At 49.2% G+C, this 16194-nt stretch overlaps 8 protein-coding genes across 8 annotated transcripts; 3 read left to right on the top strand and 5 right to left on the bottom strand.

Annotated features, from left to right (window-relative positions):
* Window positions 1-383: 383 nt before the first annotated feature.
* On the top strand, window positions 384-2501 carry BP5553_01251 (Uncharacterized protein; the record flags this gene model as incomplete). The annotated part of the gene is made up of 1 exon (XM_032009874.1): window positions 384-2501. One exon carries the CDS (start codon window positions 384-386, stop codon window positions 2499-2501), a length of 2118 nt encoding a protein of 705 aa, XP_031873928.1.
* Window positions 2502-2986: 485 nt separating this feature from the next.
* Window positions 2987-4620, bottom strand: BP5553_01250 (Phosphoglycerate mutase-like protein; the record flags this gene model as incomplete). The annotated part of the gene is made up of 3 exons (XM_032009873.1): window positions 2987-3966; window positions 4043-4483; window positions 4566-4620. The coding sequence occupies 3 exons, from the start codon at window positions 4618-4620 to the stop codon at window positions 2987-2989; spliced, it is 1476 nt and encodes a 491-aa protein (XP_031873927.1).
* A 535-nt stretch (window positions 4621-5155) lies between these two features.
* On the top strand, window positions 5156-5731 carry BP5553_01249 (DUF1168-domain-containing protein; the record flags this gene model as incomplete). Its single annotated transcript, XM_032009872.1, has 1 exon — window positions 5156-5731. One exon carries the CDS (start codon window positions 5156-5158, stop codon window positions 5729-5731), a length of 576 nt encoding a protein of 191 aa, XP_031873926.1.
* Window positions 5732-5946: 215 nt separating this feature from the next.
* On the bottom strand, window positions 5947-7847 carry BP5553_01248 (T-complex protein 1 subunit gamma; the record flags this gene model as incomplete). Its single annotated transcript, XM_032009871.1, has 6 exons — window positions 5947-6033; window positions 6084-6721; window positions 6768-7358; window positions 7406-7614; window positions 7683-7749; window positions 7823-7847. 6 exons carry the CDS (start codon window positions 7845-7847, stop codon window positions 5947-5949), a joined length of 1617 nt encoding a protein of 538 aa, XP_031873925.1.
* Window positions 7848-8390: 543 nt separating this feature from the next.
* Window positions 8391-9501, bottom strand: BP5553_01247 (Uncharacterized protein; the record flags this gene model as incomplete). The annotated part of the gene is made up of 2 exons (XM_032009870.1): window positions 8391-8984; window positions 9037-9501. The coding sequence occupies 2 exons, from the start codon at window positions 9499-9501 to the stop codon at window positions 8391-8393; spliced, it is 1059 nt and encodes a 352-aa protein (XP_031873924.1).
* A 1025-nt stretch (window positions 9502-10526) lies between these two features.
* BP5553_01246 (uncharacterized protein) lies at window positions 10527-11086 on the top strand (the record flags this gene model as incomplete). Its single annotated transcript, XM_032009869.1, has 2 exons — window positions 10527-10581; window positions 10659-11086. The coding sequence occupies 2 exons, from the start codon at window positions 10527-10529 to the stop codon at window positions 11084-11086; spliced, it is 483 nt and encodes a 160-aa protein (XP_031873923.1).
* A 1578-nt stretch (window positions 11087-12664) lies between these two features.
* BP5553_01245 (Uncharacterized protein) lies at window positions 12665-14108 on the bottom strand (the record flags this gene model as incomplete). Its single annotated transcript, XM_032009868.1, has 2 exons — window positions 12665-13872; window positions 13925-14108. 2 exons carry the CDS (start codon window positions 14106-14108, stop codon window positions 12665-12667), a joined length of 1392 nt encoding a protein of 463 aa, XP_031873922.1.
* Window positions 14109-15036: 928 nt separating this feature from the next.
* BP5553_01244 (Uncharacterized protein) lies at window positions 15037-16176 on the bottom strand (the record flags this gene model as incomplete). The annotated part of the gene is made up of 1 exon (XM_032009867.1): window positions 15037-16176. One exon carries the CDS (start codon window positions 16174-16176, stop codon window positions 15037-15039), a length of 1140 nt encoding a protein of 379 aa, XP_031873921.1.
* Between the last annotated feature and the right edge of the window lie 18 nt (window positions 16177-16194).

Below are 16194 nucleotides of genomic sequence, written 5' to 3'. Positions count from 1 at the left end.
CTGATAACGCGTCGCGCGCTTGTTGTCATTGTTGAGACCTCGTCATGGAACACAAAGCCATTCATCAAGCCCAACAAGCTTTTACTAGTATGTGTCTTCTGAGACATACACATAATTCCATGTAAAATCGGGGTATAACTCGCGTCCACCGGCACTTTATTATCGCGCGAGTTTCTGAGTCTGTAAGTGGAAGGACTCCTCGCCTCGATAGCTGTTATCTTTATGCTGATAGTGGCTTACTTACCTGGTTTCCTACCCCACGCACGATTGGCGACTCTCTATTACTTTTTGTGGCGCTTATCTTCAATGCTTCAAACCATCCAATCGGTGCTGCATTTTGATTCCTTTTTGAGGTATTTTGACCCGGCCCGGGAATCGGCAGTATGGACTATCGGCGGACGTCACTGGCTATCAACACCCAGCCAACGGCCGGCATAAATACCAATCCACATATACCCTCTATCTTCCCAGCAGCCGGGACAAATCGACACATCAATGAAATTCTGTCGGAATCCCCCATAATGTGGTGGGATGAGGAGCGGATCGAAGCAACTGTCACTCGCCAATTCGTTCTGGCGAATCTGCGACCCGATGAACAAGTACGACTAGATGAACCTTTGGGATTCGGCGATGGTTTGACGAATGATACCTATATGGAATGGATCGACCTGAAAGCAAAAAGAATATTCTTAATATTGGTGGATCTAGACGTCCCAGACCAAATCTTTGGTGTTATCGATGATTCTTGGGACGATGACGATTTGCCTATTCCTCTGGACCAAGTCGAGCGTCTTCGTCTGACCTACGAGCGAGACGAAAGATTGGAGAAGCGATTCTTTCAGCGCCAGTTCCTGTATCTGCTGAGGAATATTCAGAAAGGAGAGCAGGTTTACTATGATGACGAGGAGGTGGTTCCGCTGGAGATGGCAGAGAAACGGCCAATAGGTGTAGTGGCCGGACTTACTCATAGCTATGCGGATAAGGTGCATCTTCCCTGGAAGCCAGACGATATTTTCCTCCGCCGGGGAATACCCCTAGGTGAACCTCCTGGTCGCATGCGTCGAGAAGAGTTCCTCTCGGGGATTGAAGATATGAAGACTCTCAAGCACGGCCATCTGATATCCCTGTGGGCTTCATACATCCACCAAGACTATGGCTATCTTCTCCTTACGCCTATCAATGATAGCAGTCTAAAGTCCTTCCTAACCGTAACTCCTCAATCCTTCAAAATCCTAGCCAAGCAGGACCGGCGCATTCTCCTTTTGAACTGGCTTCATTGTCTTGCCGATGCTCTCTCGTTCCTTCATAGTAATGGCCTATCCCATGGCAACATCAGACCGTCGAATGTCATGCTGGATCCTGACAACCACATCTTTCTGGGTGACTCTGGAATTCTTCCCATAACCACATTTACTTCCAAGAAGCGGGGATTTGATCAAGAGATATACTGCTATTCTGCTCCTGAGCAAGCACCACGACCGCCAGCACCAGCGATTATTCATCTCCCAAGTTCTCGTCCCACTTCAAGAGGACTACCCCCACGTCGAATGACAGCACCCCCTTATTCCGGGGCGCTTTCAGTATCCACCTCGATCGACGCAGCATCGATACATACATCATCTACAAGATCGAATTCCCCATGCTCGCCAACACGACCTGGGAGTTCTGGGACCAGATATGATCCCCAAAAAGCCGACATATTTTCTCTGGGAGCCATATTCCTTGAGATTCTCACTTTCCTTCTGAAGCGAGCGTCTCGGAGCTTCGCATCCCACCGTTCATCCAAGAACAGGACCCCTGGCCGTGGTGGTGGATTACCTGACTCATCATTCCACAAGAATCTAGGTCAGGTTGAAAGCTGGATGAAGATGCTAGCTAAAGATGCAGCCAAGAAGGAGGACGGGGTTTTTAGGGGAGTGAGTCCTATACTGAAACTGGTCGATAGTATGATAAGGCTGAATCCGGACGATCGCCCGTCAGCACAAGCTGTCCAGAGACAACTGTACCTCATTTTATCCGAGACTTGCAGGCTGGGGAAGCCATCCCCGGGAGGATCTAGTGGGGGAATCCACTGTGAGGCTTGGAATAGGGGAGATAATGGATGGATATTTGGAATGGACGAGCTTCGGGTGGCGTCTCAGAGGGCTGCCGCCGCAGCATGTGCAAACCTAGCACCCATCAACACCCTGAGTGGGGATATCGAAGCCAATGCGGCGGTGATCTATGGCGTTGAGAAGATCTCGCTAGCGAGTACCCCGCCGTTGTTAAAGGGGCGCAGCTATGAAGGCGATAGCACAAACCTTGCAATGAAGACAAGCACGAGCAGCGAGGAGACGAATAGGTATGCCAACGGTAGCTTGAAAGTGGGTGTGAAGGTGAAGCCGAAAGCAAGACCATGGCAGGCGCCTGTTTATGCTGGTTCGTTCTTCTACGAAACTTACTTCGCCACCCCAATACACCTACTGACGCATGTTATGATAGAATTCAGTTTTGGGTTTTAAAACGTATATGGCAGCAAAACCAAACACATTGGAAACCGTACGAACTCCTGAGCACGGTGTAAACGAGGGATAATGATCGACAACATGGGGCGAAAGGCTGGACTTAGTAGGAGGTATAATCGGATTGGAATGGACGGAATAGGTTGGTGTTATGGTTGCTATCTGGCGTTGGCGGCAGTATGTGATGTGAACATTTTCTAATTGTAAACTTTTTGTAATTTATATGCTGTAGGATTTTGGAAGAATTTGCTCAATGCAAGGCACCTTAGCTTTTAGGAATACTAGACTTTGATAGCTTAGGATTTAGTTGTGATGGATTCCAAATGTTTTTGCTTGCTATATGCTTTTGGTTGTAGTATACAGTATACTTTGTATATCGATACTCTACGCTAAATACGTCAGTGTGTCCATCGCAATCAATGTCTATAGGGGTATCCAGTCCACGCTCGTAAGGTTACGCTAGCTGCTTCACTTAATCGCAGTGCTCAATATACACTTCCTCTAATGCTCTTATCCTCCTTCTCCGCAGCCAGCATATCCGTCATCGCAAGATCCAGCTCGCTCCCAGGGTCAGTAACAGCATCACTCTGATCACCTAAGGTATCGGCCAGCGCCCCGCGCTGCATCCCGCTCTGTTCTCGTTTGCCCAATGATGACCGTCCATGGCCGCCTGCTTTCCCAAAGCCCAAACCAATACTCTTGCCCTTTGCAAGGCGCTTCCGCGCGTCCTCCTCGGCGCTGAACTCGGTATCGCTCCCGGCATGGCTTGTGTTACCGCTCGCAGAACCGCCGAAATCCCGACCGCCGCTGTGTACAAATAAACTATCGCCTTTGGCCCCCGGGCTTCGAAGCTGGTTTCTCAGACGGTCTTCTACGCTAATGAACGAAGGTGTGCCGTCAGGGCTAGAGATAACCTCGTCAAGGGACTTCTGGATAACAAGACGGCCACGGGGATCATCTTCGTCTTCGTCGCTCGAGGATTGCCAGCGGCGACGGCGGAAGGCAAGTGTATCCTGGGAGTTGGAGACGGGCGAAGTGCCCGGCCCTGAGTTCATCGGCCGACCATTGAGTTGCATGGCATGCATGGAATTTTCTTTTTTATAGTGGTGTTTCCCGTGGTCACAGCCGTTGGGACAGCCACCCCATCGCTTCCTAACTGGGATAGGTATTGAGGAGCTGTGTCCAGAGGAGCTTTCTGCAAGTTTCTTCTCCTTCTCCTTGTCTTTATCGGACATTTGGGGTGTGGATCCAGAGGACTTGTCTTTAGCAGCTGTCAAGGCCAAACGCTCACGCTTCAGTTCGGACCAGGTCCTGAGCTTATTTTCGAGAATATATTTCCCGGAGTCCTCCTTTTTGCGCATGATGAGGAACTCGCAGTGGTTGACGTTTCGGAGGTCTTCGAAATATTCTACACTGAAGTGATACCATTTCATGAGGAAAACACGGCTCATGAGGCCATGGGTTACTATTGGAAACAGTCAGTTGACAAGGAACTATGCCAGTACAGTGAGGAAAAGAGAGTGTACCCAATACACACACACTGGCGAAGTCATTCTCCCCAAATTGCCGCCATAGGCTTTCGTTAAACCCACTGACCCTATCATAGGCGTCTGCCGCAGACTCTCCGCTCGGGATCCTGTAGAAGAAATGTCCATAATCCGCCCGCTCCTGCCACATCCTCTCCATCTCCGCTGAACATGGCTGGAAATTGCCGAAGTCTTGCTCCCGCAACCTCGGCTCTTCATACACTTTGATAGAATTGCGCGGGAACGGGGATGGGGCAGGCTCGTCAGAGGTCAGGGTGGACAGAATGCCTTCTGTTGTCTCTCGAGTACGTCGGTATGGGGAAGTAAAAAAGTGGAGGGTGTCATCTGCGCGGAGCATGGAGCGTAATCGTCGGCCGGCTTCATGAGCTTGCGTCCAGCCATCTGTGGTAAGCTTGACCCGGTGGTCAGGGATGGTTTGGTGGATGTCGCGATTTTCTGGCAGATATTAATATCAGTCTGGATTCTGGCAAAATAACACTTGGCGGTAGCTTATTATGTGCTATAGACAGAGCCTTACTGTTTCCCTCGGACTGCGCATGTCTGATGACAATAATCATGCGGGGTTTCCCCATATTTGATAGCGTACAGGGAGGCCAAGTTGCTGTCGTTTGTATAAGGACAATTGGAGAGGGGAGGAAAAAGAATTTAAAAAGGAACTGTTTGGTACTGCTGGACTTCTATATTTTATATGCCTATCACTGAGACTGTGTGTGTGTTGTATTCTTTTAACCAGGGCTGAAACAATGCTGGGGGGTTTTGAACAAAAGTAGAGGCTTATCGTGGTGGCTCGGGAGTGGCAAGGAAGCGATATCGCCTATGATTATTAGGGGTCATTGTAGCCGATGAAAGGGAGATTGTATCAAAGTCGACCTTGACATCAAAAGCTTCAACATAGCCCTGCAACCCTGAGCCATTATCTTCACCAAGCCAGCTGGCGCACGAGGTAGTCCCCAAGGGTCAGCGTTACATATACGTCTTAGAACGGTTCTAGATTCACAACAAAAAACAAAGAGCCTTGGCACCTCCATACGACCTCAATCCCCCGATATCTACCAAACACAACCCAAAAGCGGTCTCAGAAAGGGGCCCTCGCTCTTGCATATCAATATGTCCGAATCAATCCCAGAATCCATCCCTACCTCTGCCGATCCGCGCTCCAAACGTCCTACCAAAAAGCGGGCTCTGACCCCAAGATCAGAAACCGCCTCCGCGATCTCAACCCTCTTCGCGAAACCCGACCAAGAAATCCGTATTCCCTCCTCCACAGCAATTACCAATTCCAACCATTCGGCACCCCCAGAAATTGTAGCAAATGTGCAGGGAAGTAGCGCTGGTGCTGGATCTGGGGAGTTCCATGTGTATAAGGCGAGTAGGAGGAGGGAGTACGAAAGACTAAGGGCTATGGATGAGGAGGTCAAGAATGAGAAGGAGGGAAGTCAGTGGGAGAAGGAAAAGAGGGAAAAGGAGGAGAGGGACAGGGAGAAGACAAGAAAGAATAGGGAGAAGAGGGAGAGGATTAAAAAGCGAAAGCAGGGTGGAAAGGTCTCGGGAGGGGATCAAGGGGCAGTTGGTGGTGGAATCAAGCCAAGGGTAGTCGAGCGAGCGGGGGAAGGCACGGAAGGAAAGGGCGAAGAGACAAGAGAAGTCCAGGAACTGGGAGTTATTATCCATGATGATGATTGAGATATGAGTATTTCTCTTCGGTTTACGGGTACTTGGGGATTCAACGTGGACAGACATCCTGCCATGGAATTTAGTATCAGCCTCTTAGCACATCTAAGGCTCGTGTCACATGGAACTTGCGCCTAGGGTGACACGGAGCTTCTATACTATGGTACAAAGGCATGCCTGACCATATCATTGCTTTTTATTAGTACACTAACATTGGATCAAGACATCTATTCCCCACCAGGGCCGCCACCTCCGGCTTGTCTCGCAGCCTTTGCACTACAGATGTCGTCGACTCTCAAAAGCAGGCATGCAGACTATAGAATAGATTAGTACCGCAAATAAATGTGGAAAATGGAAGACATACCTCTATAGCCGTCTTGATGCTCTGTAACTTCACCGCCTCTGGTTCCCAAACGCCATACTCCTTCATATCGGCAAGCTTTCCTACATCGCCATCGATACCCCATGAGCTACCACCTTCAGCATGCTTGGCTCGTAGTTCCGTCAGCACTCTGACAGGGCTGTTGCCAGCGTTCTGAATCAGCGTCCGTGGGATGACCTCCATCGCTTCAGCGACGGCTTTGTATGGCCATTGCTGTACGCCTTCAATGCTCTTCGCCAATTGACCTAATCTTACGGCAACAGCCATCTCTGTTGCGCCACCACCTGGTGATAGTCTTGGGTGGAACATAACATTTCGCGCAACGGCCATAGCATCAGCCAAGTTTCGGTCAATCTCGTTCAAAATATCTTTTGAAGGGCCTCTGAGGAGGATGGTGCATGCTTTAGGCGATTCGCACTTTGTGAGGAAGGTGAAGTATTCATCACCAATCTTCTCAATCTCGAACAAGCCACATTGGGTTCCAACATCGGACTCCTCGAGATCATCCACTCGGTTGACAATTGTCGCTCCAGTAGCGCGTGCTATTCTGTTGTTGTCTGTTTTGCGGACACGACGAAGAGCGGTTACGTTGCCCTTCAGTAAGTAGTGTTGAGCGAGATCTTCAAACGTTAGTAGGCTTTCAGCGCCAGGAAACTGTAAACGTACCAGAAACTCCTTTCTCTGTGATCACCAAATCAGGCTTGACCGCAAGAATGGCATCACACATCTGCTTGACCTGCTCCTCTTCAATCTGCAATATCTTGTTCCAATCTTCCTCCTTGCTGATCTCCAGGTTTGTCTGAGACTCGCCCTTCTTATATTCTAGTGTGCAATCCAACAGCACGATTCTGGGATTCTCTATCCGTCTTCTCATCTTGGGGTGGGTGATATCCTTGTTGAGCATGACACCATCCAGAACTCTGCTGTCCTCGATCTCTCCACCAGGGATTTTCTCAACCCGCGCATAACGCTTGATATCGACCTCCGTCTTGCCACCACCCACGTCGAAGGAGACAGTCCGAACCGCCTTGAGTGCGAGACTGCACATGAGTTCCGACCACCTCGAGACAAATTTGGTGCCGATAGAGGAGGAAATCAGTTGGTACATAGCCTGGTCATCGTTTATATCGACCGGGAGGGAGATTTCCTCGATAATCGCGACGGCATCTTTAAGAGCAGCCTTGAACGCGGATATGATTACAACCGGGTGGATATTGCGTTCTAATTGTGGGAGCGCCTGTGCGAGAATCTCTCCAGCTATGGGAGGTTAGCTGGCGTTATACCAATATACTGACAGCGCCTACCAAGAATAATAACCGTCGTAGTTCCATCTCCAACCTCTTCATCTTGTGTTCTGCTGAGCTCGATCATGCTCTTCGCTGCCGGATGTGACACTTCGATTTCTCGCAAAATAGCATGGCCATCGTTCGTCAACACAATACCTCCCATCGGGTCCAACAACATCTTAAGCATAGCCTTGGGGCCCAAACATGATCGGATAATATCTGCGACGCTGGGTTTTGTCAGCTATGGTGCTGGGCATGGCGAGCGCGCAGCTTAAGAGCCGCTGGTAAAGCTTACGTTTTTGCTGCTGCAATATTGGACAGTTGGGCCTTCCGTCCAGTCTGTCTCTCACCACTCTGGGTGTCTGAGCAGATATAGTTAGAATGGAAGCTATGATCCAAGCTGCGAGGGGGAGCTCTCGAGGTTTGTAAACTTACTCATAACCAGCACCGGGGCCTGCATTTTGACTCCGCTAAAAGGCTGGATAGAGGGAGAAGGGCTTTGTTGAACTTGCTATAAGACCGAACTATTAGGATTCGGTGTCAAATGTGGTTGAGAAAGACGGTGATTTGGGAGATGGAGGTGGTTGTTTCTCGCATTTTGGGAGGTTCGCGTCTCGACGAAATTTTGTGCACGGACTCCTGAACTTCACTCAGGCACCCTGTCGCCTGATTGCAACAGGCTTGACAAGTTTGAACCGCATATCTTCCAAGTACAATACAAGTTTGAAGGAGCGTATAGTATATGATAATGAGAAGAGTAAATGAAACTAATGGCAATATCTTTTAAAATATTTCCTGTTTTGAGTTTTATACTCTAATTCTCGAGCTTCTACAACCAGAGCTTGGCTTCACTTAGTGACATAAAGGCAAACAATCATTACTAGTTGAAGGGCTAGAGAATACTGTGCACGGCTTTAGATTACATTTTATATAATACTATAATTACAATATGCTTTACATAATCTCAGCGCCAGCGCCGAAATTAATGCATGTTGATGGTTTATTATAAAGCTCCCTTCTTTTCTCCACCACTTCTCCCAACAAAGGTCTTCATGGCGCTATCAACACCACTCAGCTTCCTTAGGATAGTCTGCACGCCGACGGGCATCACATTCATCCAACCAACCCACCTAGCATACAATGGCAAAGCCAGCTCCGCGCTGCTACCCGCATCAATCGCGCTAATGACCTCCTTCGCAACATCAACAGGCTCTAACTCGGGGGCGAAGAATGACGACGGCGTCCTGACGCCGTTGAACAGAGGTGTTGTCAATTGTCCAGGTGACACCAATATAGTCTTTATATCTGGTGTTGACTTGAGCTCCGCGGTCAAGGACCTATGCATCGCTGTAAGGCCAGCTTTCGCGGCAGCATAATCGCTGAGATTAGCAGCACCTATTTGGCCAAGGACACTGGACATAGTGACGATTGTGCCGTGTCCAGACCTAACCATGCCAGGGAGGAATGTCTTCAAGGTGTAGAAGTGGGACAGGAGGTTCACACGGAAACTGCGCTCGATGTCTTCGATCTCCATGTCGAGGAGGGGTTTGCCATTGACAATAGCAGCGTTGTTGATCAGGATGGTTGGAGTACCAAGCTGGATAACGTTAGAAGGGATAGATCTTATCCAGTGGGGAATGGATACTAACATCTCTCTCAATCTCCACTGCTACCTTCGCAAGCTGTTCCTTGTTTCCCACATCACATTTATACACAGATACTCCTCGGGCTTCTCCCGATTCAAGGTCCTTCACATCCAGAACAGCTACCGTAGCTCCTCTCATGCCATACACCTCTGCGATCAAGAGACCCAGGCCACTCGCGCCTCCGGTAATCACGATCACCTCTTCGCTCAAGTCCAGCCTGCGTGGCTTCGAGTATGCGATTTGCTTGTTGAGGACGTCCAAGAAAAAGAGCGCGGTCAACAAGGACGCGTACCCGATGGCAATTTGCATAGCTGGATGCGCCCATCGCATGGCCTGCGCACGCATACACAGTGGAAGCATCCATGCCACGAATGGATGTAGGAATGTGACGTTGAGGACTTTGAGGAAGAGGTCGACGGAGAGGGGTTTGGCCCAGGAGAGCTCCTGGTTTCGCGCGTGTTGGGACATGATAAATTCTATGTGAGAGGAACAACAAGTAGTAAACAAAACTCGAGAATCGAATGCTGCTGCTGAAGAGTGAAGACGGAAAGTGAGAAAAAGATAGGGTTTCAACAAACTCGTATCATTTTGAAGATTTGGGGTCGATCTCTTGAGACAGAGGGGTTGCTCCTGGCTGGCGATTGCGTTCGGATGGTTTCACGACGAAGCGAGGGCGCGTCGTCGAGTCTGTGCGATTCGTTTCGCGTTGTTTCAATCAACTCGCTCCAATCGTCGTCTCTGCTCGGCCTTATCCCAACATCGCGCCAACTTTGCCAATAAATCTTTCCATTTCTATGACATACGGAGTAAACAGCGATGTCTGCATCTATTTTGTTAATATTCGAGGGCAAACACTGGTTGTTGCCAACCGGTGTCGCATAATAATAAGGCGATGAAATGGGCGCACAACGAATAGCGGTAGCGTAGTGCCAAGTGAAGCTTCGCAGTTGGCAAAGACAGTTATTCGAGCCTTTTTGAGGGTATACGTACGGTATACTTCGTACGTGCTTCGTGCTATGAAGTAATGGCCTAGTCTGGCTGTTATTCCTTCTTACGTAGGATTGCCGGACTGCCGCACGGCGCACTGTGCCTGCTATCCGGCCTGGTCTGCGGTGCAAACTACTCGAGCACCTTACTTGCTTCGCGGTATGGCAGATCTTGGTATGCTCTTCGTATCCAGCCAATACCGACGTCGCGCCATGCATTTAAGCAGCGGCGCAGCCCGAGATGGAGATTATTACGGGCGCCCAATTTGGGATCTGGGATCCGCGACGATCCGGCACGGGGGAGGGATGCCTCTTCAAAAGGTACAAAGTTCGCCCTCAGTACGATGTATCGTTTTGTCATCTGGAGTCTAGATTCTGGAACTCATTCTCCCATCTGTGGTTGATTTCGCGAGCTGCCTGCCCCGCCTGTACTCTTCACTTCATTCCACTAGTCGAGTCCTACTTCGTACTGTATTATCGATAATTGTTGTTTTGGGGCGCTTCGCTATGGCCCCTATCCGCTGGTGGCCTTTGGTGGTCTTCTTTGGCGCACTGTTTCCCCGTACGTTCTGTGCTGTGCTGCCTTCCCTTCCCCTGGTGCGTTCATCTGCAATGCAAAGTTGCTAAAAGTAATATTAGCTACTTCTGCCAACGAATGTGTCTTCCAAGAAATCCTTGTTGTACATAATCAGCTCGAGCTAGATGCCGGGACCCATGGCTGTACCTCGATCAATGGCTCTATATATGTCGAGACTGACTTCGCGGGGCCACTTACTCTCAGTGACATCTCCAGTATTTTCGGACGATTCTACGTTCTGGACGGTATCCGGAGCCGTACTGGATTAGATCCTGCGGTAAATACTGGACTTACCACTTTTGAAATCAAAGATCTACAGCAAATAGACACCCTGGGGATTTATGATGCTGTAGCACTAAGGTCCATATCACTGCCACAATTAACATCAGTTAACGATCTATATGTGGAGGGATATAAGATGGATACTCTTGATCTCCCATCATTGACCAGCGCAAACTGGCTGCGTCTATATGGAAATATCTCGACGTAAGATCGCTCCTTCCAAGTCCCCTCACCCTGCTAAACCTTGTTTACTTTAGGATGGAAGTTCCTCTCCTCAATAATGTCACTGGGCGTTTTCAATATAATTCGTATCATATAAATAGGTTTTCCAACGCTAGTTATGGTGCCCCACTACCATTTGACGCAAAATTCCCCTCCTTAAAAGAATGTGGTCGCCTCAATATAGAAGGCAACTTGAAGAGGTAATTCAAATCTCTAAGTATGTCCACGGACTAACAGCTCGGAAAGTGTCAGCATGCCAAAGCTTGCTTCTACCAGTGACCTTAATTTGGGTGTTTATGGTTCGTCGCTCAACCTTAGCTTTCCTAGTTTGGGAACTGTAGGAGCCGTCAATGTGAGGGGAAATATTACAGGGTAATTATTCCATACCGCCCTTCCAATCAGTGCTGCATATTAGCTAAATGAAAATACAATCAGCATATCATTTCCGGCACTTTCCAACATCACCGGCCTATTCCAAGCAACAAGTATCTTGCCACTTAATCTCGATCTGTCGTCTGTACAGTCCATTGACACTCTCATCTTGCCGGGAAACATAACAGAGTATTTTCTCCCTTCTTACTAGCTCTTATAAACTTGTTATATCAACTAGTGCTCAAGCTTATTCATTGTTTTAGTGTCTCGCTGGAATCCCTATTAACCTTTAGGAATATACATATCTACAGCCGCCTACCAATGAATTGTACTTCTGCGAAGGCCGCATTCGTGCGACTAAGGCCAAACAGCACTTATAGCCCAGACGAATACAGTAGCGACTTCAATTGCAGGGGCATAGAACAGACGAAAAAATCGACGAAAAAGCTGAGATTAGGTTTGGGTCTTGGCCTTGGACTTGGACTTGGACTTCCTGCTCTTGCTGCTTTTTGCTATTTTATGAGAAAAAGGACTCAAAAAGCAAGGATCGCTAGCGAAGGCCATGAGCTCAGACAGAACGCTTCCCAGGAATCGGTAACAACACGGAGTGTCGACACTGTGCTACCACCGTACGGCGTCACGGACGGCGCTCCACCTAAATACAGCCAGCCAACATGAGCCGCGGGTGAAGCCCATTCCAGCCGTTGTGCGCTTCATTTAGTGGTATCATATGAATATTCCAATGCCTGTCCAGGTTTGGGAGGCTATTGATGAGCTTGAAGGACTCATGGGACCGACATATCATTCCACATGGAGAACTGTCTCCATTCCCTGCCTTTACTGCAGAGTTAATATTGCAATGGGGAAAGTTCCATGGTCACAGAATGCTTTGGCCCGTAATTGCGAGGACGTCTTGAGGGTTTAATATAATGGATACGAGTTTATCAAAGATGAGTTACTCGGAAGTAGCGGGAGATCATACAGAACGGAAGATAATGGATGAATAGAGCATGGGCTTGTATACGTTGCGCACGCCCTTGTCACACTTATTAATTATTTCGACACATCCTTCGACTTCTCTAATTCTACATTCGAGTGTGATTAGTCCTAACAACAATGTCTATTATTTTCTCTGGCCCTTCCCCCGAATCAGGCTACGAAGGGCGGCCACGCCCAGAGTATAATGGTCTTGTCACGCCAAATGCAGCAACTTCTTCCACTTCCACAGCAATCCCCAACCGCCAAACACTGACGAGAGCCCCGTGAATATGATAAGAGGCCCGTAAGCTGTCCCATAGCCAAACCCTCCCAGCGAGGCCGTGCTTCCGGCCTTGAGCAGTGGCACACCAGCAAGCCCACCACTCACATATCCAATGCCCCTCGCTCCATTTAACAGACCATACAGCATTCCCGTGTCGATAGCTTCATTCCTCTGCGCCGCTTCGCTTTCCATCTCGTTAATAACGCCTCCCCAAGTAGCGCTATAGCCGCCGGCGAAGAAACCAAAGGTCATGGAGAACAATACCAAAAGCGCCATGCTACCTTGAGACGTCAGGCCCCAGAGGAAGAAAGCGGACAAAGCAGAGCTGAAGGCACATATAGCGGTTACAGTCGCGGCCGAAAGGGGGAAGCGCTTGTTGTCGCTCAGATACCCGAAAAAGCACGAGGAGACGATGCCAGGGATATTGAATAGGGTGAGCAAAAGGGTGGCCGAGGTCTGAGATAGTAAAGTGACTTCGTGGGCGTATGTGTTTAGGTATGTTTGTGGAATGCCATATCCAGAGCTTTGAAGTATACTGGCGATGGCGTAGATGTAGAAGGTCCGGTGTTTGAGGAACTGCCAGGGAATCTTCCGTGTCCGATGACTGCTCGAGCATATCCTCGAAGGGTGGGCCGGTATCAAGAATATTGCGAGAATGCTAGTTCCGGCTGCAATAGATGCCCATATCCTCAACGTGATACGAAAGCCATAGCGATCAAGAAGGACCCGCAATAGAAACGTACAAGCAGATCCTACGATGTTTTTGCAAGATAGGACAACTCCATACGCCACAGCTCGATTGCTAGTATTGAACCATTCACCAAGAGATAGCGTGGCCGGGCTGTAGATGAGAGCACACCCTAACGATGCCATGACTCCTTGCGTAGCAACCAAATGCCATACATGAGTGCTAAAGGAGGACAGTAGGAAGCTGACGCATGTAAGCGCAGCACCACACAAAGCTGCTGTCTGGCGCCAACGGGCCCATCGTCTTGTGAAAAGCGCGAATAAGAAAGGCATGGAGAGGTACATGACGCCGTTGCAGGTTGTGCCGATAATACCGGTGACTTCACGACTCCCTTCCAGCGTCCAGTTGCTAGAATAGTATTCTTGGAAGACGCCATAATTCATAGCGAAGCCTGCCGTGTAAGTAGAATTGCAATCAAAAAGTACTACTAGGACTCGGCCTACCCCAGATCGGAAGTTGTAATATCGAGGAGCCTACGAGAACGCAAGCCCTCTTCCTATTTGATTCCCACTGTCTTGAATCGCGTTGATCGAGGCTGGGTTCTTCTGCTTCTGTATTGTGGGACACTTGGTCGCCGACGGCTGGCGGCTGCGTCTCATGGAGAGAGATGCTCTCGTCTCGAGCCATTTTGAATTAGATATAGTTTAGATTGTGAAGAAAAGATTGTCAACAGGTCAATGTACGCTGTCGTTGCTTTAAGAGAAATGGCGTTTAGAGCGGCCCTGTAAGCCTATGAGCTGTATGAGAGGAGCATGTTGACGATCCTTACCGGTCTCAGTAAATGGTCGTGTGGACATACTCTGGGAGGTGAAGTCTCGCGGGGTTCCGTTCGTCCCAATAGTGGGGTCACCGCATCACCATCTGGCGTTGATAAGACAGGCTGGACGGGATCTCCACCTAAGCAGAAACGCCGTTATGTAATCTTACAACTTCAACACCACCGGAGGTGATTTGATCCTGTAATCAATCAATAATTTGACGGCTGTTGTAATATCTAAGGATGTCAAACTGAGCAGTAGCATGTTAAATGCGAGAGATCAGAAGGATGATCGAGGTAGGCGAGGTGATTTTTAGGACATGAATTCTGCTATTGGCTCTGGCTGCAAGCCTTGACATCTCTAACTCAATGATATAAAGGATCCTTTCATTCCCCTTGGCGAATGTTAAAAGTTAAACTTATAGGCGTCTATTCCAGTCCTCGCTCCTATAATATATGATCCAAGAATTTCTCCCCTTCTCGCGCCCCCATCTTTCTCGAGGCCCTCTTCTATCATATCCCCATCCTGCCCTCCGCTCCTCTATGCTATGCTCTATCTACGTTGTGTTTTGCATCGACAATATAGTCTGTTCTCTCAGATACTTTCTCGGCTCAGAAACAGAGGGGAGGTTGATTAGAGTCATGCAACGACGAATCTGCCGGATTTGACTGTCAGGTGCTAGGACGTAATTATTTCATCCCAAAGAATTTCCTCCCAGAGTTGTGACTTCTGCTGTGAGCAATGTTGCACAAAAGAAAAGGGGGCATTCCTGATCTCTCACGTGATACAACCACTACCTATGTGGCTCCCCTTAACTTTTGTAAATGGCTAAGGAATCCATAGCCTCCTTGGGATTTCGCGTCTTCGGTATTGCCACCCGCCTTGGCTTCTTGAGAAAGCTTCTCCACCTTTTGGTTCAGCCGTGAGGCTTGTTCCGAATCACGCAGCAACTCCTTATGCCTATCTTCCACAAGCTTTGCCAGACTCTCCACAAACTTGACCCGCGCTCTTTCTTCTGCTGTACCTTTCCATACTATTGCCAGTTCCTTAAGCTCTTCTACCCTCTTCGCAGCGGCTTCAATTCCATCGACGGGATCTCCGCCGATTAGCAAATCAGCGATCTCGTCCCGAAGCTTCTTCGACACCTGGTGTCCTTTCTCTTCCGTACTATGCATTGCCGAGCCTGGTTCAGGGGCAGAAACAGACAGGAAAGAAGAAGATACCGAAACTTCTGAGGGCGGAAACGTCCAGGCCATAGCATCACCAAACGTCTTTATCACGGTATCCAACCGAGATCGTACAAGCGTGAGCGTGCGTAATTTCGTAATATAAGGTGGATCGACGATGGCCTTGTCTGCTTCTGCAATTGGCAACTTCGCTGAGACGCCTCTCGAAGAAGGCCCTGTCTGCTCATTTCCTTCCCCGAGTGTTGACTGCTTTCGCTCTTGGGCGGCATCTAAACCACCGGGTACGAAACTAGCCACATCCTCTTGTAGGCTTTCGGTTAACGCTTCCGATAGGTTATGCGTATCCCCACGCAATACCTCAACCTCGTATGCTAAGCGGCTTCCGCTTCGAAGAATCTCATCGGTGAGTTGGGTGAGGGTCGACGTGAGTCTTGTTGTGTGTGCGCTAAGTTGGGAGAGGAGGGCCTGGGTCTGGGTTGATAGCTCCGCGAGAGGTACGCTTCCTTTCGCGGCTGCGGACTGCGAGTTCGTAGCATTGGTGGTTTGGGGTTGGAGAGAAGGTAGGGCCATATTGAGATATTCTGCAGCGTCAAAGGCAGGGTTCAAGAATGGCTGGAGCGCGGGGTCTGCAACGTGTGTGGACTTCGGCTCGAAGATGAGAGTGGGAGACGATTTCATCGGCTGGGTAGACGTAGATTTTGTTGCGGCATTGCTCTGGCGCCGCCGCGATGACTTGGAGTCCCAAGCCATCGGTGAGGTGCTTATGCT

Source organism: Venustampulla echinocandica, assembly GCF_003357145.1.
Source record: "Venustampulla echinocandica strain BP 5553 chromosome Unknown scaffold_0, whole genome shotgun sequence".
NCBI lineage: Eukaryota > Fungi > Ascomycota > Leotiomycetes > Helotiales > Pleuroascaceae > Venustampulla > Venustampulla echinocandica.
This window is presented reverse-complemented; position numbering and strand designations above follow the sequence as displayed.